Below are 22251 nucleotides of genomic sequence, written 5' to 3' on the forward strand. Positions count from 1 at the left end.
TGCGCATTCGAGGCAGGTCACTTTGTGAGATGGGCATGTGGCCCGCGGTTGGGGCCTGGAGAAGGTCGTCACTGGCGGCGGGGGGGCGGGGTCGCGTGCCGTGTCACTGTTAGCCAGGCTTACTGTCCCACTTCCCTGACAGGCAGACGGAGACAGCCGGCTCTGAGGCTCGGGCCGGAGGCTAGGCCGTGTCCTGGCCCCGCTTCCTTCCTCTCTGCGTCTCTAGTCAGATGCCTGCCTTCTTGAGACAAACGGGACCTTCTCCTGGGCCCACCCCCATTCTCACCGGGCCAAGTGTCCCCTCCTGGACCCGCCCCTGCTGCACCTGGGGTGCCGGGGACTGAGACGGTCCCACGTGTGTTCAGGCTGTGAGCTCACCTGGCCTCAGCCGGGCCAAGTCTTCGGCCTGGCCTTCCTGCCCTTTTCTGAGCCTCCGGGATCCATGTGAGACCCTCTGGCAGGGGCTGGGACAGGGAGAATGGGCACTGCAGTGCCCCCCTGCTCTACCCCCGGGTCTCCCCCAGCTGCCCCTGGCTTCATGCCCTGCAGGCTACAGGACAAAAGCTCGTTCCTGTGGCCTGTACCGCCTCGTGGGACAGCTTCACAGTCTGGGGCACTGCCTTCGGCTCAGGTCATGGGGCAGCTTCACAGTCTCCAGGCCCCGACCCTCCTTCCTTCCTCTTAACTGCTCCCTCTCTCTCACCCCCCCATGTCCTGCCGCTGTTCCCTGGGGGCTCTGGGCCTGGCTCCCCTGGGCAGTGGCGCTGGCCTCCCTCCTGGCTACCGCATCTCAGCTATTCTTTATACCTAAGCAGCTGGAGGGCTCTTCCTCAAAGCTCAAACTTGATCAGACCACTTCTCTGTTGAGAACCTCTGACTGGTTCCCTGTCGCCCCGTGGTCACATTCCACCTGTCTGACCCCAAGCATCAGGCTGTGGCTACCCAGACAGCAGCATGCTGTCCACAGGCCCCATCCTCATATCCCTAAATGCACCAGCCGTCTTAGAACTCGCGGTCTTACTTTTATCCAGGTTGTCAACTATATTGGCAGAGAGTTCCCCCTTTTACACTTTTTAACTCTGAGGGGGTCTATAGTGATGTTTCCTTTTTCATTGCCAATACAAATAATTTGTTTCTGCTGTATTTCTTGATCAGTGTGGCTAGAGGTTATCAATTTCGTTGATTTCTGCTCTTTATTATTTCCTTCCTTCTGTTTAGGTATAATTGCCAACCATTTCCTGTTTTTTAACGTGCAACCTTAGGTTATCAACTTGGGATGTTCTTTTCTTGTGGAGACCTTGAAAGTTCCCTCTGAACCTTGCTTTAGCTGCGCCTCACACATTTTCCATTGTCCTGTTTTCATTATTACTCTCAGTTCAACAGATTTATTAATTTATCTTGTGATTTCTACTTTTCATCCAGTGATTACTTAGAAGTATTATTTGTTTTCCAAATACTGGTGGGGGTTCCCTGGTTATTTTATTACTACTGATTTCTAACATCATTCCATCTTGGTCAGAGAAAATACTCTGTATAATTTCAGTCTTTTAAAACTTTAAAAATTTGAGGGTATATGGTGTTTCATAGCGTACACTTAAAAGAATGCGTCTTCTGATGTCGTTATATACAGTGTTCTGTAAATCATTCAGTTCTGTCAGGCAAGGCAGTGTGTTTGGAAGTGTTAAGATCTCGTGCATCTTTGCTAGTTTTTGTCTAGTTTTCTCAGTTGCTTACAGGTGGGTATAAAATGTCCAGCTATGATTGCGGGATTTTCTTTCTCCTTATAATTTAATTCTGTGGATGTTCGCTTCATGTGTTTGAAGCTCTGTTATTGGGTGCATATATATGTTTATGATTGCCTGTTAAATTGGTCCTTTTATCATTGCAAAGTATTCTTTTTTTTTTTTAAAGATTTTATTTATTTATTTGAGAGAGAGAGAATGAGAGACAGAGAGCACATGAGAGGGGGGAGGGAGGGTCAGAGGGAGAAGCAGACTCCCTGCCGAGCAGGGAGCCCGATGCGGGACTCGATCCAGGGACTCCAGGATCATGACCTGAGCCGAAGGCAGTCGCTTAACCGACTGAGCCACCCAGGCGCCCACCTTTGTCTTCATATTTAAAGCGAGTCTCTTACAGACAGCTTATAGTTGGGTCCTTATTTTTTTAATTTTTTTTTTTTTTTAGATTTTGTTTATTTGAGAGAGAGAGAGAGACAGAGAGAGAGAGAGAGAGCACAAGTGGGGAGGAGCGGGAGAAGCAGGCTCCCCACAGAGTAGGGAGCCCGATGCGGGACTTGATCCCAGGACCCTGGGATCATGACCCGAGCCGAAGGCAGATGCTTAACCGACTGAGCCACCCAGGCGCCCTGGGTCCTTCTTTTTAATCTGTTTTGTAATCTCGGTCATTTTGCTGGAGTGTTTAATCTGTTAATATTTAATGTAATTATTGACATGGTCAGGCTTGAATCTACCCTTTTTTAGAAATAATAGCTTTGTTGAAATATAATTCACATAACATAAAATTCACCCTTTGAAGTGTACAATTTGATGGCTTTTCTTGTGTTCACAGAGGTGTGCAACCATTACCACTGTCTAATTTCAGGGCATTTTTATCCCTTCCCCCCCAAAGAAGCTCCATACCCATTCATATCACTCCCCATATTCTTCCAACCCCCCTAACCCTAGGCAACCATTACTCTCTGTCTTCTATGCATTTCTCTATCTTGGACATTTGGACATTTCATATAAATGAAATCATATAACACGTGGCCTTTTGTGTCTAGCTTCTTTTCACTTGTTACAATTGTTTGAGGGTTCATCCGTGTTATATATCAGTACTTTGTTCCTTTTTTTTTTTAAATTGACTTTATTTTTTAGAGCAATTTGAGGTTCATAGCACAATTGAGAGGAAGATACAGATTCCTCTTTACCCCCTGCCCTGCACAGATGCACAGCCTCCTCCATTATCGACATTCTCTGCCACAGTGGTGCATTTGTTACCACTGATGAGCCTACATCGACACATCACTGTCACCCAGGATCCATAGTTTACGTTAGGATTCACTCCTGGTGTTGTAGAATCTGTGGGTTTGGGCACATGTGTGTGGCCACCATTACACTGTCATGGAAAGCAGTTTCACTGCCTAAAAATCCTCTGTACCCCATCTGTTCATCTCTCTCCTCTCCTTGCATGCCTGGCAATCACTGATATTCTGACTGTCCCCATAGTTTTGCCTTCTCCAGAACGTCGTGTCGTTGGAATCATACAGCATGGTGTCTTTTCAGATTGGCTTCTTTCAGTTAATAGTATGCATAGAAGTTTCCTCCATGTCTTTCCACGACCTGATAGCTTGTTTCTTTTTAGCTCTGAATAATACTCCATTGTCTGGATGGACCACAGTTTATTCATTCATTCATTCATTCATTCATTCATGTACTCAGGGCGTCTAGGACATCTTGGTGGCATCCAAGTTTTGGCAGTTTTGACTAAAGCTGCTGTAAACATCTGTGTGCAGTTTTTTTTATGTGTGGACGTAAGTTTTCAACTCCTTTGGGTAAGTACCAAGGAGTGTGATTGCTGGATCTATATGGTAGGAGTCCGTTTCGTTTTGTGAGAAATTGCCATAATGTCTTCCAAAGTGGCTGCACCATTTTGTATTCCCAGCAGCAATGAATGACAGATCTTGTTGCTACACATCCCTGCCAGCACTTAGGATTAGTGTTTTGGATTTTGGACATTCTAATAGGTGTGTGGTGGTATCTTGTTTTAATTTGCATTTCCCTAATAACATGATGTGGAACATCTTTTCACGTGCTTATTTGCCGTCTATGTAATTTTGGTGACATGTCTGTTAGGATTTTTGACCCACTTTTTACATTGGGTTGTTTTCCTAATGTTGGATTTTAAGAGTTCTTTATCTGTTTTGGAAAACAGTCCTTTATCAGGTGTGTCTTTTGCCAATATTTTCTCCCAGTCTATGGCTTGTCTTTTCATTCTCTTTATGGAGTCTTTTCACAAAGCAGAAATGTATAATTTTAGGGAAGTCCAGCTTTTGTGGATTGGGTGTTTGGTGTTGTAGCTAAAGATTCACTGCCAGACCCAAGGTCATCTAGATTTCTCCTACATTATCTCCTAGGGGTTTTTTAATTTTGCGTGTTAACCTTTGGGCCTGTGATCCATTTTGAGTTAATTTTTGTGAAGGGTGTAAGATTCATTACATTCACTTTTTTGCATGTGGCTCTCCACTGGTTCCGCTGCCATTTGTTGAAAAGACATATCCTTTCTCCATTGTATTGCCTTTACTACTCCTTTGTTAAAGATTATTTGACTATATTAATGGGAGTCTATTTTTGGGCTCTTTTCTGTTCCATTGATCTGGTTGTCTTTTCTTTTGCCAATATCTCACTGTCCTGATGACTGTAGCTTTTACAGTAAGCCTTGCAGTCAGGTACTTCCAGTCTTCTGACCTTGACCTTCTTCCATCTTGAGCTGTCCATTCTGGGTCTCTTGACTCTCCATATAAACTTCGGCATTAGTGTATTGATGTCCACTTCTGGGATTTTGAGTGGAATTGTATTGAATCCATAGCTCAAACTGGGAAGAATTGACATCTTGACAATATCAAGTCTTCCTATCCATGAACATGGAAAGTCTTCTTTGATTTCTTTCATCAGAGTTTTGTAGTTTTCATCCCATAGATCTTGTGCATATTTTGTTAGATTTAGCCTAAGTATTTCATTTTGGGGAGTGCTAACGCAAACAGTATTGTGTTTTAAATTTCAAATTCCGCTTGTTCATTGCTAGTATGTAGGAAAGTGATCGACTTTTATATATGAAGGTTGTAAAATGTGGCCTTGCTATAATTGCTAATCAATTCCAGGAGATTTTTTGGTTGATTCTTTCAGGTTTTCTACATACCACTTAAGTCCTCTATGAACAAAGGCAGTTTTATTTCTTCCTTCCCTATCAATATGCTTTTTTTCCCCCCTTGTCTTATTACATTAGCTAGGACTTGCAGTATGATACTGAAAAGGAGTGGTGACAGGGGACATCCTTGCCTTGTTCCTGATCTTAGTGGGAAATCCTCTAGTTTTTCACCAGTTAAGTATGATGTACGGTTTTTATAGATGTTCTTCATCAGGTTGAGGAAGTTTTCTTCTATTCCTAGTTTACTGAGAGTTTTTATCATGAACTGATGTTGGATTTTGTCAAATGCTTTCTCTCTACCCATTAATATGATCATGAGATTTTTCTTCTTTGGCCTGTTGATGTGATGGATTACGTTAATTGATTTTTGATTTTTGAATGTTGAACAAGCCCTGCATAACGGGGATAAATCTCACTTAGTTGTGGCGTATAATGTTTTCTCATACATTGTTGGATTTGATTTGCTAATATTTTGTTGAGTATTTTTTGCATTTATGTTTATGAGAGATATTGGTCTGTAGTTTTCTTGTAGTGTCTTTGTCTGGTTTTGGTATTCGAGTAATTCTGGCCTCATAGAATGAGTTAGGAAGAATTCCTAACTCAAGAATTCCCTGTAGAGAATTGGTATAATTTCTTCCTTAAATGTTTGGTCAAATTTGGGGTGCCTGGGTGGCTCAGTCGTTAGGCGTCTGCCTTCGGCTCAGGTCATGATCCCGGGGTCCTGGGATCGAGTCCCACATCGGGCTCCCTGCTCCGCGGGAAGCCTGCTTCTCCCTCTCCCACTCCCCCTGCTTGTGTTCCTGCTCTCGCTGTCTCTCTCTCTGTCAAATAAATAAATAATATCTTAAAAAAAAAAAAGGTTTGGTCAAATTTAACAGTGAAGTCATCTGGGCTTGGCATTTTCTGTTTTAGAAGGTTATTAATTATTGATTCAATTTCTTTAATAGATAAAGGTCTATTCAGATTGTCTATTTCTTCTTCTGTGACTTCAGACCTTATGGCTGAATAATATTCCATTTTATGAATATACCACATTTTGTTTATCTCCTTTTTTTGTTTTTGTTTCCATTTTTGGGCTATCGTGAATAATGTCAGCTATGAACATTCATGTACACGTTTTTCTGTAGATATGTTTTCAGTTCTGGCTACAAATCTAAAGGTAAAATTGCCGGGTTATTTGGTAACTTTATGTTTAACCTTTCGAGGAACTGCCAGACTGTTTTCCAGAGTGGCTGCACCTCTTTATATTTTCCACCAGCAGTCTGTGACGGTTCCATTTTCTTCCCCAGTTCCTCCCCGATACCTGTTATTATGTGTCTTTTTGATGATGCCTTATTTCTTGGGGAGGAAGCCATTCTAGTGGGCTTGCAGTAGTATGTCATCCTGGTTTTGATTTGCATTTCTCCTGCTGATGTTGAGGATCCTTTCATATGCTTAGTAGCCATTTGTATGTGGAGAAATGCCTGTTTAAATCCTTTACTTATTTCTTAATTGGGTTGTTTGTCATTTTGTTGTTGAGTAAGAGTTCTTTGTATATTTAGCTATAACTCTCTCATTAGAAACATGGTTTGCAAGTATTTTTTCTCCCGTTCTGTAAGTTGTCTAAAGTTTTAAATTTTGATGAAATCCAAAGATACCACTTGTACTTCTGGGGTTTATGTAAAAAACGTATTGCCTAACCCAAGGTCACAAAGATTTAGTTCTGTTTTCTCCTAAGAGTTTTATGGTTTGTGACTTATATTTAGGTCTGTGATCCATTTTGAGTTAATTTTTGCGTATGGAGTAATGTAGGGTTCTTTTGCATGTGGAGATCCAGCTGTCCCGGTATCATGTGTTGAGAAGTCAAATCTTTCCCCATTGAATGCTCTTGGTGCCCTTGTGGAAAATCAACGGAACATAAATATGAAGGATTATTTCCAGACCCTCTGTTCTAGTCCATCAGTGTATATGTCTGTTCTTAGACCAGCAGCACACTGTCTTGATTACCATAGGAATCACTGTTAGGAGGCTTTGAAACTGGGAAATATGAATCCTCCATATTTGTTCTTCTTTTTTAAGACAGTCTTGGTGCCTCAGAGACCCTTGCATTCCATACGGATTTTAGGATTAGCTTGTGAATTCATGCAAAAAAACCCACTGGGATTCTGATTAGGAATTGTGTTAAATCGATAGATCATATTGGGGAGTATTGGCATCTTAAAAATGTAAGTTTTTTGATCCATGAACATGGGATGTCTTTCCATTTATTTGTGTCTTTAATTTTTCTCAAAAGTGTTTTAATAGTTTTTACTGTACAAGTCTTGCACTTCTTTTAAATTTGTAAGTATTTTTTTTGATGCTCTTGTAAGTTGAATTCATTTTTGGAGTGTTCATTGCTAGTGTATAGAAATACAATTGATTTTTGTATATTGATCTTGTATCCTGCAACCTTGCTGAACTCATTTGCTCTAGTAGATTTTTTTTTTTTTAAAGATTTTATTCATTTATTTGACAGAGAGAGACACAGCGAGAGAGGGAACAACAAGCCGGGGGAGTGGGGGAGGGAGAAGCAGGCCTCCCGCCGAGTGGGGAGCCTGATGTGGGACTCGATCCCAGGACCCTGGGACCATGACCTGAGCCGAAGGCAGACGCTTAACGACTGAGCCACCCAGGCGCCCTGCTGTAGTAGGTTTTTAGTAGATTCTTTAGTATTTTCTGTAATATGAGATCATGTCATCTGCAAATAGAGAGAGTTTTATTTTTTCCTTTCGGATGTGTATACCTTTTCTTTTTCTAGCCTAATTGCCTGAGCTAGAATCTTCCATATAATGGTGAAAAGAAGTGGAAAGAACAGGTATCTTTGTCTTCTGATCATAGGGGGAGAACATTCATTCTTTTACCATTAAGTATCATGTTAGCGGTGAATTTTTATGGACGTCTTTGTCAGGTTGAGGAAATTTCCTTCTATTCCTAGTTTGAGTGATTTTATCATGAAAGAATGTTAGGTTTTGTCTGTTACTTTTTCTGTGTCTATTGAGGTGTTCGTGTGGTTTTTGTCCTTTATTAATATGGTATATTACATTGATTTTCTTATACGTCAAACCAACCTTCTATTCCCGGAGTAAATTTCACTTGGTCATGGTGTATAATCTTTTGTTACATGTTTCCCGATTGTGTTCATCTATGTTCATAAATTGTTATATCTTCCTAAGGGATTGACCATTTTATCATTTAAATATGTCCTTCTTTAACAATTTTTGTCATAAGGTCAGTTTTGTCTGCTATTTAGCATAGCCAGTTCAGCTCTTTTTCAGTTGCTATTTGCATGGTACACCCTTTTCATCCTTTGACTTTCAGTCTTACCCTTCTGTTTTATATCTTTGGTGCTTTTTCTTGTCTGTTCCTCCTTTACTGCCTTATTCCTTGGGGAGGAGGCAGGTGCACAGGACTCTGGGTGGGAGTCAGGGACACGGCCTCGACCCTCTGCTGTGTCACCGTGTGGCAGGGAGGCCTCGGCGCATGCTCCCCACTCTCTGGGCTTCATGCCTGTCCCCACCCCAAGGCCCTCCAGAGAACACTTCCCCCCCCAGGCACCGTTCATGCTGCCCCACTGGCCTCCTCAGGTATTTATCCTCCAAGAGGACGTTACTCTCGCAGTTCCGACTTCCCCTCTTCCAAGCAAGTGTCCGCTGTCCATCACTGCCCTGTCCACCCAGCAGTCCTGTGCCTTACGCGACGCCCCTGCAGTGTTGGATTGGGTCTAGGTTTTCTGTAGGGAGCTGTGTCGGTGGGGCCTCATTCCGTCACACCCAGCAGCAGAACTCCAGCCTGCATTTTATGGCCTGCACCCTAATCAGCCATGAAAGCCCCCAGCTGCCTCCCTGTGCAGTGGGAAGTCTGTTAACAAAAGATTAATTAATGGGATCGTTAAGCTTTGCCAGTGGCTCCCTCCCATGGAGTGCGCCCCCTCCCAGCCCGGCCCCGCTACAGCGGCTGCATCTGCTAGGCGATGGGGCTGGGCCTCCCGGAGGAGCCCTCGTGGGCGGGATGCTGGCTACCCAGGGTCAGTAGGCCTGGGGTAGTGAATTGGGGATCCGCTTCTGGGGGGCTGAGCAGGACAGGGTCGGCAGAGGAGGGCGGGCACCCGACAGTGGGATATGTGCCCGTGGTGCTGGAGGTGTGGACAGAGGATTCTCCAGGGTGCCGAGCGGGTCTTCTCAGATAGGAGACTGTAGGTTTCCAGGTAGAGGCCAGGAGAGAGATGGTGCTCCAGGGGCCAGCAAAGCAAAGGCCTGCAGGTTTGAAAGGATGGAGCACAGCTGGGCATTGGAGAGAGGTTTGTGTGTAAAGGAGCCCAGCAGCTCCAGGGTTTGGATGGAGCCTGGCCCCTTGTCTGTGGGAAGGGACGAGCCTCAGGGGTGACAGGAGGGGGTCGGGCCCCAGGGTCATGTGAGTTCCGGTGAGGCCTACCCTCTAAAAGGGAGTAGATGCCAGGGACCTCCCAGCTCTGAAGAGCGGCTCCAGGAAGTGGAGGAGAGGCCCCCCCACCCCCACCCCCAGGCTCGGGGATTTCATGTGGGCTTTCCACCTGCCTCCCCTGGACCTGCTGCCCCTGAGGCCCTCCCCAGCCTGCCCTGGCTTCTGGGATTCCCATGGGGCACACAGGAGGCAGAGGGGAAGCTCACATGGGGCCAGGCAGGAATCTTCACGTTCCCAGATGATGGTCTTGTGGGGAGGCGGCAGAGTCTGGGCAACGACGGGGGGGGTGGGGGGAAGGTTCGGGCCAGCAGTGGGGCCAGCAGGACCTGCCACTCACAGGTGTGTGGCCCAGTGAGTCCTCCCGCTCCTCCTCTGGGCCTCAGGTTCCTTTCCTGGAAATGAGAAGCCTCCCTTGGAGGAGGGGTGGAACTGTGGCCTTCTGCTGGTGGCCAGGGCATCTGGGTAGGTGGGAAGTGGGGGTCCCGGGAGCCCCTGTCCACAGCCCCTGCCCTCGTCCTGCATCCAGGCACGGAGTTTGAGTACACCGACTCGGAGAGTGAGGTCAAGGTGCGGAAGAGGTCGCCTGCTGGGCTGCTGCGGCCCAAGAAGGGACTGGGGGAGCCAGGTCCCTCCCTGGCCTCGCCTGCGCCCAGCACCCGGGGCCCTGGCCCCACCAGCCCTGACAAGGCCAAGCTGGCGGCAGAGAAAGGGCGCAAGGCCCGCAAGCTGCGGGGCGCCAAGGAGCCCGGCTTCGAGGCGGGGCCCGAGGCCAGCGACGACGACCTGTGGACGCGGCGGCGCAGCGAGCGCATCTTCCTGCACGACGCCTCGGCCGCTGCCCCGGCCCCCAGCAGTGCCGCCCCGGCTGCCGCCAAGCCCAGCCGCTGCGGCAAGGGTGGCCCGCTGAGCCCTCGCAAGGACACCGGCCGCGCCAAGGACAGGAAGGACCCCAGGAAGGTAGGGGCTCTGTGTGGGGGCGGGGACCGTGGGAAGGGACCCCGACTGCCAGGCCCTGCTCCCCCCAGCTGCAGGGGCCCCACCCGCTGCCCGGGGACCTGGCCTCAGAGGCACTGAGCACCCTCCCTCACAGAGGCGCCCTCCCCTCCCGTCTCAGGGTAACACTCTGTCGTGGGAGTGAGGTGCGGGGACCCCAAAGGAAAACAGTGATCCTGACGTGCAGTTATCAAAATACCAAACTCCCGGCTTGTGATACAGAGGTGCTCCGTGTGCTTCTTAAAGAAGGTCTCTGACATGGGTGCCCGTTGCCGGGTCGAGTAAGCGCCGTCACTCAAGTGATGAGCGTGAACCATAGGTCAGGGTCTCTGTGGTAACGGTCAGGCGCTACGTGACAGTGATTCTGTCGGTGACAAAGTGTGACGCTGTGCATCCTACTGGGGTGCGTGGCCTTCACCCGTAGCTGTAGGAGAATCTCAGCTCTTCAGAAGTGAGTGGAAGTCAGAACTCCCTGAGTTCTCTGCCTGGGCTCCCCAGCTGGAGACTGCTTGCTTTCTGAACACTCTAGGACGGGCAGACCTGCTCCCCTCCTTGCACGGGCTGCTAGGAAGCTCGTGGCCATCTGTGGCCCCCTTGGGTGCTTGCGTTCAGACTCCACAGCCGGCGCTCGGCAGTGGCCTCTGAGTCAGGCCTCCCCACCCCTGACCCTGATGGAGGATGATCTCTCGGCTAACAGGGACAGTCTAGAGGACATTGTGATGAGGCAGGAGACTCGGCACTGACTTCCCATACTGGGCGCTCGTACGGGTCCTCCGCACCTGTCTGTCCACGGCTGAAGCCCTCTCAGCTTTCCCCAGGCGTTGGAGGGAAGGCGCTGGGATGCTATGGAATGCTTAATGCTCGTGATCCCACCAGGTGGTCCGCGGTGGGTCTCAGGCAGGTTCTGACCCCTTTACCCGCATACATCCTTTATTGGTAAAGGGAAACCTGTTCTGTCTGCTCACGACCCTCTGCACCGACTCCCTGGAGTTGGCAGAGGGCCGCGTCCCCAGCCCACCCCCACTGTCCCTGAGCTCCTGACCGAAGCACCAGCTGTGTAGCAGGGGTTACCAGGACCCGCTGTTCGGGGTCGATAATTACCAGAGGGACGCACAGAACCCGGGAGGCACTTTCCTTTCTATGACCATTTTTCAGGAAGCAGACGGTTCAGCAACAGCCAGACAGAAGAGATGTCCAGGGCAAGGGAAAGGGGAACAGTGTGGCACTTCCCTGCCCTCTCGAGGTGCTCCTGACCTGGAAGCTCCCCGAACCCCTCATGTAGGGTTTTATGGGGGCTTCATCACTTGGGCAGGATTGATTATTAACTCAGCCTCTGGACCCTCTCCCCTCTCCTCTCTCCGGAGGATGCGGGGTGGAGCTCAGAGTTCCTGGCTTCTCCTCCTGGCTTGGTGTTTCTGGTGAGCGGCCCTCATCCTGGGGCTAGCTAGGGACTTACCCGTAGTCACCTTGTTAGGACAAAAGATGCTGCTATGATCCAGGAAATTCCAAGAGGCTTAGGAGCTCTGGGTCAGGAACCAGGGGCAGAGACCGACTATATATTTCTTACCATGTCCCCGTATCACGAGACCCTGTGAGGTAGGTTACTCATACAACTGGACTTTACAGGTGGCCTTGTCACCCTCCCAAGGTCACGGCTGCTAACGACCATCCAAGCTGAGCTTTGAACACCCCCCCCGGGCCACACTGGCCCCTGGGCCCTTTGCCAAGATGCGGCACCCTGTGTCGGGGAGGAGGCAGGGGGCTCACCCGAGCCCAGCCTTCTGACGACACAGTGAAAGACTAGAACAGAACAGGCTAATTGTCAACGAAAGGAGAAATCAGATACCCATGAAGTCACCCCAGGAACAACCACTGTTTGTAGTTTTGTGAGATATACTTTCGTATCCTTTTTAGACTTGTACATTCCCATTTTCCATCAGCCTTATTTTACCTTTTTTTGAAGGATTTTTATTTACATATTTTACGGTGCGGGGGGAAGAGGGTGAGAGAAAGAATCCTAAGCAGACTCCCCGCTGAGCACAGAGCCCGATGCGGGGCTTGAACTCAGGACTCTGAAATCATGACCTGAGCCAAAACCAAGAGTTGGATGCTCAACCAGGTGCCCCTGGAGTTCTTTTCTTATTTTAAAAAAATAAGGTTCCCAGAAAGGGGCTTCTGGTCAATGGGAAAGAAACAGTTATCGGTAGTTGTCTGATTGGAACAGTGATTTGGAGGTTGCAGAAAAGGAAGAAAATACAAGTCCACTCAGAACTTGTCTTGCTGTCCCTTGTGCACGATGGACGGATGAGCTATTTACAACAGATGTTTGGGGGAAAAGGCAACAGAACCACATGACAGACGTTCCTTCAACCCCCCAGGATGCCTTCTGATTTCAGAAATGTGAACAGGATGAAGGCATGCTTCCGAAACGAGAAAATATGTCGCTTTCTTCCCCCCACAAATGGCGATCCACACCGAATACCTTCTATCCCTGTACCATCATCTGCTTTGTCCCTTACGGTGCTTTGCGCTGTGGACATGACTTCCGCTGTGGTCTTTTTTAACATTCGCCCAGGGTTCTCTTTTTATGTTCCTTCATTTCCCACATCCTCTGGTCCCTGGACTTGGTTGTTTTGTTTCAGGAATGTGTCTTTTAAAAACATAAAGTGACCCTGCCGCCCGCCCATCGCCCCTGGGTTGTGCACACTCGTAGCCTGAGCTTGCTTCTTACACCAAGTACCCCCACTTTGTTCTTCCCACTGCCGCCGTGGGCCTAAAAGCTTATAACTGGATCTGTTATGCACCAGTGTTTCCCGAAGGTCCCAGGACAGCCAGGTTGTTGGTAGTGCTCTGCTCTGATGCACGAAGCCTGGTGGGGGCGCTCTCGGCACTCTGGGACCAGTTTCCACGCGCCACTGGCAGGGACAGGGGACCGTCCCTGGGGGGGCTTGGAGCCGGGATGGGCGTGGCTCTCCCGTCACTGCTGGGGCACCCCAGAGGCAGTCAGAGGGTTTTGCCTGCTCCTTCTGGAACATGCCTGTGGAACTGACCGGTACTGTCCTGTTTCTGTGGCATCACTTGGAAGGGCAAAGTGGAGGCCGCCTGTGCATCCATGACTGGGGGGTGGTTATAAATGACCTGTGCCCCGTCCCCCAACACACACACACACACACACACACACACACACACACACACACACACGGCTGCACGTGAGCAGCTGCTGCAGCGAGGCAGTCTCTGTGTATCTCAGACATACTTGTCAGGGGCGGGGAGTTGCAAAGCAGGACTTTTGGTAAATTCCCATCTGTGTTTTTTTTAAAAAAAAAAAGTACCGTGTGTGTGCAAATGTGTCTGCATAGCCTGTGTGTTTGCATGGTTGTTATGTGCTGGTGGAAAGTTCTGGAAGGATGCGCCAGGCAGCCGGTAGTGATTCTAGTTAGCGCTGTGTACTTGATATAGGATGCACTGGAGAGGAAGTTGCGCCCATATGCACTTGGGTACTTTTTTTTTTCTTTTTACAATTAGCAACATATAGTAGTAATAAAACAGTTAGGATTAAGAACAAACATACTTGCGGGAGAGGAGGGGAGCTGTTTTGTTCCTCTCCCTGGAGGGCGAGTGGTGGGGGAGGGCGGCCTCTGATGGCACCTCTCTTACTTCCTCACCCAGAAGAAGAAGGGGAAGGAGGCTGGCTCAGGGGCTGCACTGCCCCCGCCCCGTGTTGCCGCCCTGCCCCCTGAGGCCCGGGCTCCCCACACCAGCTCCCCGGCCACTGCCAAGAGGAGCAAGGCCAAGGCCAAAGGGAAGGAGGTGAAGAAGGAGGTAAGGCTTGCCGTGCCCAAGAAAGGGTGAGGTCCCTGTGGGAACGCCAGGACCGGGGTGAGCTGGTGTGCCTAGCCACTGTGCCGTCTCACCCCTGGCCAGGCTGCTTGTCCTCAGACCCACTGTGTGTCTGGATGTGCTGCCTCAGCACGTGCAGGCTTGGTCATCCGGCTTGTGGCCCCATTTTGCCCTCCCTCTGGCCTGTGGGGTGAGGCCAGCTGGACCCCCGCTGCACATGTGGCAGGTGCCCCTGCGGCCTGACTGTGACCCCGGGTTTCCAGGGAGGGTCCTAAGCAGCAGGACTTGGCATGGTGCGTCCTAAGCCCATTGGCCTGCTTTGCTCTGTCCCCAGAATCGGGGCAAGGGGGGAGCCGTGAGCAAGCTGATGGAGAGCATGGCTGCCGAGGAGGACTTCGAGCCCAACCAGGACTCGAGCTTCTCTGAGGATGAGCACCTGCCTCGCGGTGGGGCCGTGGAGCGGCCGCTAACTCCGGGTAAGTACCCGCGATGCCGTGTTGGCTCTGGTTGGCAGCGTGGGGATGCAGGAACTTCCCCTGGGGAGGCGGTGGGCAGGGGCTGAGCTCACAGGGAGTGAACGCGCGCAGGCGCCTGGTGTCTGAGGTGAACCGAGAGGGGCCAGTTTGGTAAGCTGGTGGGGGAGGAGGCAGATGGCCCAGTCTCGCGGGCCGTGAGCCGAGTCTGGTCTTTGCCCTACTGAAAACAAGCCGTCAGAGGTTGTAAGTGGAAGTTGGTGCGGTCAGATAGGTGTGGAAGGTGCTCTCTGACTGCTTTGTCGAGGACAGATTGTGGGGCGCTGAGGGGGACAGGGAGTCCAGGTAGGAGGCCCCTGTGAGGATCCTGGCAAGCGATGGTGGGCTGCAGTGCCGTGGGCAGCATGGTGGGCGATGGGGTGCGTTTGGGCTTGTTGGGAGGGAGAGAGGGGCTGGGGGGTGGGTGGGCTGTGTGAACAGGTGAGAAGGGGTGCAGACAGGTGGTGGTGGGGTGGGCATGGAGGGAGCAGGGGCATATGCTTGGCACTTGGATCCAGGGGTCTGGAGCCCGGATGTGAATTGGGTGGGGCAGGTGCAGAGAACAGGATGAGCAGGGCTGAGGAGCGTTGTTGCCTGGTCGTGAGTGTATCGTCCGCTGTTGCTGTGTAACAAACAGCTCCTCAGTGGTAGATGGCAGCAGGTGTCCGTGTCTCGGTTGTCTGCAGGGCAGCTGGGCTTGTTCCCGCAGTAGCGGGATGGCGCGAGGGACCGCTCTGCTCCGTGGCCATGCTGCCAGAGGCCCACGAGGGCACGTGGGAGCCGATGAGGCCTCTTAAGGCCTAGGTTCAGAATCGGCACTCGGTCCCTCCTCCCTTGTGCCATTGGCCAGAGAAAGTCACGTGGCCACACTCAGCGTCGAGGGGTGGGAAGTCCATGCACCCACGGTGAGGCTGTGGCAGGGGTGCAGGTGCAGGCGGGCGATGGACGTGCGGGCCAGCCCTTCTGTCCACCCTGGTGAGCTGTCCGGGTTTCTCCAGCCTGGTCACAGCAGGGTGGGGCCGGGTTCAAGGTCCCGCGGGGCAGGAGGGGTGGGCCCAGGAGTCCAAAGCAGTGTGGCCGAGCCTGGTGGAGGAAAGCTGAGGAGCATCTGGATTTGGGGTGTCAGGAGCAGGTGGCTTGTTAAGCCAAGGGCGGAGGCAGCTTTGGGATGAGGACCGGCCAGGAAGTGGGATGGGGGGCAGTGAGCGCGGACAGCCTCGCCGGGGAAGTTTGGCGAGGGGGGTTTGGCTTCCGCCGGGACCAGTGGCATTCCAGGTTGAAAGTCCTGGAGGTTTGGCAGAAGGGGTGGGGGGCGGGGCGATGACCTGGAGCCTCCTGCCCAGGCCCGAAGGGTGGTGGTCTTTGGGGTAGAGGATGGGCAGCACGTGCAGGCTGTCACCCCCGGTTCTTCCCCACTTGGGATGTTTCTGGAGACCTGGGTCAGGATGGAGGGTTTTGCTCAGGGCCGCACCGTGTGTCCCTGCATGAGGCCTGTCTGGGCACGTGGGTGGATGTGCGCACACACGCGGTCTGCAGTGGGGGAAGGGAGGCGGAGGGCAGGGAGGGCAGGTCTCCCGGCTGCCCCCTGGGTCCAGCCCTGCCTCATTGCCGACTGCCCTGCAGCTCCGCGCTCCTGCATCATCGACAAGGACGAACTGAAGGACGGCCTGCGTGTGCTCATCCCCATGGATGACAAGCTGCTGTATGCCGGGCACGTGCAGACGGTGCACTCACCGGACATGTGAGTGGGCACTTGGGGGACCTGGGGGCGGGGGGCAGCGCCAGGCTCAGGGACCGAAGACCCTCAGCTGGTCCTGTGTCCAGGGTGCTGGTCCTCTGGGGGCAGGTGGCTTTGCTTCTCTGAGCTGGGTGAATGGCCCCGGGAGGGCGGTGCTCTCCGCGGGTGGGCCGAGGGGGCATGGCCAGCCCCCGGGATATGTTGGCCTCTCTTGGACCCGTGACCCCTCGCTGTATGGGGGAGGAAATAGACCCAGAAGGGACTTGCCCCAGGTTTATATAGGGCGTCAGCAAACCCCCAAGCTCCGACGTCACACCTCGGGGGCCAGGAGTTGAGGTCAGGGGTCCCTCTGGGAAGGTCCACGGGGTCTGTCCCCTCATCCCGTATGTGCGGTGGCCTTGCAGATACCGTGTGGTGGTGGAGGGCGAACGCGGGAACCGGCCCCACATCTACTGTCTGGAGCAGCTGCTGCAGGAGGCGGTGAGGGGCTGGGGCAGTGGGGCCCCTGGGCGGATGGGGGCCGGGGCTGTTCCTCGTCACCCCTGGCGCTCAATCCTTGGCTTTCCCAGATCAACGACGTGAGGCCGGCCTCCACTCGCTTCTTGCCGCAGGGGACCAGAATCGCGGCCTACTGGAGTCAGCAGTACCGCTGCCTGTACCCGGGCACCGTGGTCCGAGGTGAGGCGCCCCCCAGACCCTCCCCGGCACACCCCCCCCTTGCCTCATTCGGTCAAACCCCAGCCCTGACGGGTGCAGATACGAATGGTGGTGCCGGCTCGTGTAGCTGAAACTTACAGGGCCTCTGGGCCGCCCCGTTCACGCGGTGTCCTCGGGCCTCAGGCCCTCAGTCTGCTCCTGTCGGCGCTGGCTTCACACCCAGCTCCCTGGGGCGTTCCGCCATCTTTACAAATCCCGACATCGGGGGAATTCTCTCGATCCCCATCGAAGTCCTGGGGTGGAGCCTGCGCAACTGGCTTGGGTCACGCAGATTTCATTGACTGCTATGGGTCTCATCCCCGACACTAACGAGTGAGGTCGGCTTTCTGATTCCACATGTGGACCGAGAGAGGGGACGGTGGCCCCCCAGGAAAGTTGGGGTGCTGTTAGAGTAAGAGATTGGGAGCTAGGCCGACGAAAATCACAGGAGCCCCGGAAGGTGTAGGTACAGGTTTCAGACAGACAGACACAGCAGATGCTCGAACAGCACTCCCCTTAGCTGTGGCAGACCCCACACTTTCAGGAGATGGGGATGTGGATATTCATTACCTTACAGAAAACACCTGTCACCCTGACCAGCTGGCCCATGCGGCGCACCCCACGGCCACCCAGTGTCCATGTAGATGCAGAAGGTGGGAGTGGGGGTGCCGGGCAGGAGGGCCTCTGACTATGGTAACAGTTCATCGTGATCGGGGCCCCCGGGGCTTTCTGTCCCCCTGGACCACGGTGGGGTCATCCTAGGGACTCCCCCTGGTCATCCCTCTGAGAACTCCATCTCTCTGGCTCCTGGGCTGCATCCGTGTCTTCCTCATTCCCTCGTCGTCCTAGAGTCTGCATAGCTTTCTGAGAAAGGGTGCGGGCGGTGAATCCCTCCAGCACGCGCATGCCTGAGGTCTCTTTATTCTAGCCCTGCTTCTGCGGTCATTGAGCTGGGGAGACATTCTAAGTTGGAAATGATTTTCCGTCACCTCTTCAGAGTCACTGGTCTGATACAGTTATCCGGCTTCCGAGGTTGTCTGAGAAGTTCGATGCCATGATTACAGCCAGGTCTTTGTGGACTTGCTTTTTCTCTCTGGAAACTGTTAGGATGTTCTCATTATTCCTAGAGCTGGAATTTCATGGGGTTTTGTGTGTACGTCTGTGTGTGTGTGTGTGTGTGTGTGTGTGTGTGTGTGTGTCTCCGAGTCCGTGTGTCTTCATGTCTGTGTGTGCACTGCTGGGGACTTGGGGGCAGAAGGCTCCGTGAAGCAAATGTGCTCTGTGCCTGGCGCCTGCACTGACCCCCGTGAGCCGCCCCTGGGCCTCGCGCTCCCGAGCTGGGCCGCCCGCAGCACCTGTATCTTTTTTTCCTGTCGGTTGTCAGTTTCTTCACCGTTTTGTTCTATCTCCCGGGAGGTTTCCTCAGCTAACCCTGCCCTTCTGGCCCTTCCATTCTCTTGAATTTTTGAAATTCCTACTCTCATGTAAGAAATTCATGAGTTTTTCTTACTCTCTGAATCTTTTTTTCTTCCTTCGAATGTTTGTGTCCTTGGTTTTTATATTATTTTGTTTCATATGTTGTTGCTTGTATCCGTGTTACCTTTTATTAAACTTCTCGGAGAATGTACTGTTTCCAGGTCGGGTCTCCCCAGCTCCCTTGTCTCCTGAGTCCCCCTTCCTCCCTCTGAGGGGGTCCTGTGCTCTTTCTTCAGCCTCCCCTGACCTCTCTGGTCCACATCTGCCTCTTCTGGGAGGCTGTCCTTTCAGCCCTGGTGGTCCGTAGGAAGCGGATTGGAAACCGTGGGCGTGGGCAGGCTTGTTTTGTGGGGACCCCAGGTCCCAGCACCTGGGGTGCGCCTGCTGCCGGCAGGCACACCACCCACGGCCCTGTCCTCGGGGTCTGGCCGGGCATCTGTGTGTGGGAGCGGGGTGGGGGTCACCACCCAACTCTGCTGCACCCCAGGCCTGCACCCTCAGCCTGTCCAGCGTCGGGGTCCCCTGACCCCTGCCTTCAGAGGTGCTGGGTGCGTCCTGGGCCTGAGCCTTGTGGGGCTCCCTTGTGAAAACCGGCCTCCCTCCAGGCCCCTGAGAGCAGATGGGTGCGAAACGCCGCGCTCCCACCTGCCGCCAGCCCCTCGCCTGCTCCCTCTGTCCTTTAGGGTGCCCGCCCTTGCCTCACCCCCTGTTGCTTGGGGGGCAAGTCGGGACGCCGGAATGGGAGTGCTGGTGCTCCTGCTGGGACCACATGCTCTGAAGCTCACATTCTGCACCACTGTATACCTGCCCTTGCACATCTCAAGCCCAGTGCTGCTTACCAGCTGGTTTCTGCTCGCCTTGTGCCCCTCGGAGAACAGGGTCCACTGGCCTCCCTGACTCTGCCCCTCTGCCAATAGGCTTGCTCGGCCTCGAGGATGACGGGGACCTGATCACTGTGGAGTTCGATGACGGGGACACGGGGAGGATCCCTCTCTCCCACATCCGCCTCCTGCCTCCTGACTATAAAATCCAGTGTGAGTGCCAGCCCTGCTGCCCGGGGTGGGGGGGTGACCCCCACGTCCATACCTGGCGCCGCTGTGAGCCCGGCCGCGGGCGCTGGCCACCGTGTGGACCGTTTACACCCATGGGATGGCAATGGCAGGAACCGTGGCTGGGGCTCCCAGAGTGGGCGTCAGGGAGGGGCTCCCGGGGCTCCCCAGGCCTGCGTCAAGGCCAGTCAGTCTCCATTACTGAATGTTCCATGCTCCCCATGTCCACAAGAGCACTGAATTCCTGCCTCGGTCCTGCATGTAACACGAAGCTCGGGTTCCAGGAGGCGAGTGACTTCCAAGGTCCCACGACTAGAGGCAGGACTGCCTGACTTTCTGGGGCTCAGTGGTTTTTGAGCATCCTCCAGGTGGAAGGGGGGGATCTTGGCTCAGCTCCACCCGGTCCGTTCACTCGAGGAGCCCGCATGGAGCTTTTTGTGTGTGCAGACACCTGACTGCACCCCTGCAGATGGGGCTGCCCTCCCCAGCTGTGTAGCCCCTGCAGGCAGGCCAAGTGGGGTCAGCGATGGGGTTATCCAGCCCCCGGCCCCCATGACAGAGGATGCTCGGGCAGCCTGGAGAGCAGAGACCCGAGCCTGAGCCACCGCCTGTCCTGCTCTGCAGGTGCGGAGCCATCCCCAGCCCTCCTGGTGCCAAGTGCCAAGCGCCGCAGCCGGAAGACCAGCAAAGACACCGGGGACAGTAAAGATGGGGGCACCCCAGGGTCTGAGGAGCCCAGCGCCAAGGCACGAGGGCGTGGGCGGAAACCCGGCACCAAAGCCAAGAGTGGTATGTCGGCCCCCACTCGGCCGAGGCCGAGGCACAGGGGCAGGTGTGGGAGTGGCTGGGGACGGGCCGCAGGGCCACTCGGACCATGTGACTGACGGATTGGGAAACTGAGGCTCTGGGAGGCACGTCGGCCTGTCGGGGGCAGAGCAGAGGTGGCTTTAGCCAGGGGGTTCACTGCAGCATTCAGGGACGAGTGCCAGGAGCCGAGAGGGCCGGGCAGCCACGTTGGGCTCACCACCTGTGTGATGACAGTGACGTGAGAGCCCAGAGCGGGCGCTGCTCAGGAACGGGCAGGGCCGGGCTGGAAACAGGGCTTTCTGGCTCGGGAAGCCCCTGGCCCTGGCCTCGCCGAAGCTTTTTCCTTCTCTCTCCTAGATAGAGCCGCTGTCCTGGAGGAGGGGGGCCCGGCAGAGGAGGTCCCCGGTACCCCGTTGGCCCTGGAGCCCATCAGCACCCCGAGTTCCAAGAAGAGCCCCCCCGAGGCCGTGGACAAGCGGGCCAGAGCCCCCAAGGCTCGCCCGGCGCCCCCACAGCCCAGCCCGGCGCCGGCCACCTTCGGCAGCTGCCCGGCTCCTGAGCCCTTCGGCGAGCTGCCGGCCCCCGCCGCGGTCCTGGCCCCCGCCGCCCTCGTCACCGTGCCCGTCACCATGCCCGCCACCCGGCCCAAGCCCAAGAAGGCCCGGGCTGCCGAAGAGGCGGCCGCCAAGGGCCCCCGGAGGCCCGGGGAGGAGGCCGAGCTGCTCGTCAAGCTGGACCACGAGGGCGTGACGTCGCCCAAAAGCAAGAAGGCCAAGGAGGCCCTGCTTCTGCGGGAGGACCCGGGGGCTGGGGGCTGGCAGGAGCCCAAGGGCCTCCTGGGCCTGGGCAGCTACCCCCCGGCAGCGGGCGGCGGCGGCGGCGGCGGCGGCGGCGAGCCCAAGGCCGCCCGGCCCAAGGCCGCGGACGGCGACCTGGCGCAGGAGCCCGGGGGCGGGCTCGGGTTCGAGGGCTCGGGCGACCCCAAGAGCCCGGACAAAGGCCAGGCGGAGCAGGACGGGGCCGAGGAGTCGGAGAGCGGCGGCAGCAGCAGTGAGAGCGGCGGCAGCGGCAGCAGCTCCGAGACCGAGGGGGAGGAGGAGGGCCAGGGCGGCAGCGGCCGGGACTGCAGCGCCTCCAGCTCCAGGGCGTCCTCGTCGTCGTCGTCGTCGTCCTCGTCGTCGTCCTCGTCGTCGTCGTCCTCGTCGTCCTCGTCCTCGTCGTCGTCCTCGTCGTCGTCGTCGTCCTCGTCGTCCTCGTCGTCGTCGTCCTCGTCGTCGTCGTCCTCGTCGTCCTCGTCGTCCTCGTCCTCGTCCTCCTCCACCACCGACGAGTCCTCCTGCAGCTCCGACGAGGAGGCGGCGCCCGCGCCCGCGGCCGGCCCCCCCGCCCCGCCGGCCCTCCCCGGCAAGGCGCCCAAGCCGGCGGGCAAGGCGCGCTCCGCGGCCCACTCCCCGGGCAAGAAGGCGCCGGCGCCCCCGCCGCAGGCGCCCCCGCCGCAGCCCCCGCAGCCCCTGCCGCCCAAGGCTCAGGCCGGGGCCGGGGCCAGGAGCCGGCCCAAGAAGAGAGAGGGCGTCCACCTGCCCACCACCAAGGAGCTGGCCAAGCGGCAGCGCCTGCCGTCCGTGGAGAACCGGCCCAAGATCGCCGCCTTCCTGCCCGCCCGGCAGCTCTGGAAGTGGTTCGGCAAGCCCACCCAGGTATAGCCGAGGGCGGGGGGTCTGCGCCTGCGCGCCCCGGGAGGGCGGGGGGGGGGCGG

The 22251-nt window shown here is 54.5% G+C and overlaps 1 protein-coding gene across 7 annotated transcripts in view; it reads left to right on the forward strand.

The window, feature by feature from the left end:
- TNRC18 (trinucleotide repeat containing 18) overlaps positions 1-22251 on the forward strand; it is an 84961-nt gene that overhangs the window by 57434 nt on the left and 5276 nt on the right. For all 7 annotated transcript variants that reach the window (XM_073886297.1, XM_025863812.2, XM_025863814.2 and 4 more), the window contains 9 exons: positions 9911-10341; positions 14047-14199; positions 14552-14693; positions 16353-16470; positions 16872-16947; positions 17037-17145; positions 19557-19673; positions 20313-20477; positions 20853-22192. In XM_073886297.1, the coding sequence (XP_073742398.1) occupies positions 9911-10341; positions 14047-14199; positions 14552-14693; positions 16353-16470; positions 16872-16947; positions 17037-17145; positions 19557-19673; positions 20313-20477; positions 20853-22192 (2651 nt within the window). The remainder of the gene's footprint in view (positions 1-9910; positions 10342-14046; positions 14200-14551; positions 14694-16352; positions 16471-16871; positions 16948-17036; positions 17146-19556; positions 19674-20312; positions 20478-20852; positions 22193-22251) is intronic.

This window comes from Callorhinus ursinus, unplaced genomic scaffold (assembly GCF_003265705.2).
Source record: "Callorhinus ursinus isolate GAN/ISIS: 27379988/994484 unplaced genomic scaffold, GSC_fseal_2.0 scaffold70, whole genome shotgun sequence".
NCBI lineage: Eukaryota > Metazoa > Chordata > Mammalia > Carnivora > Otariidae > Callorhinus > Callorhinus ursinus.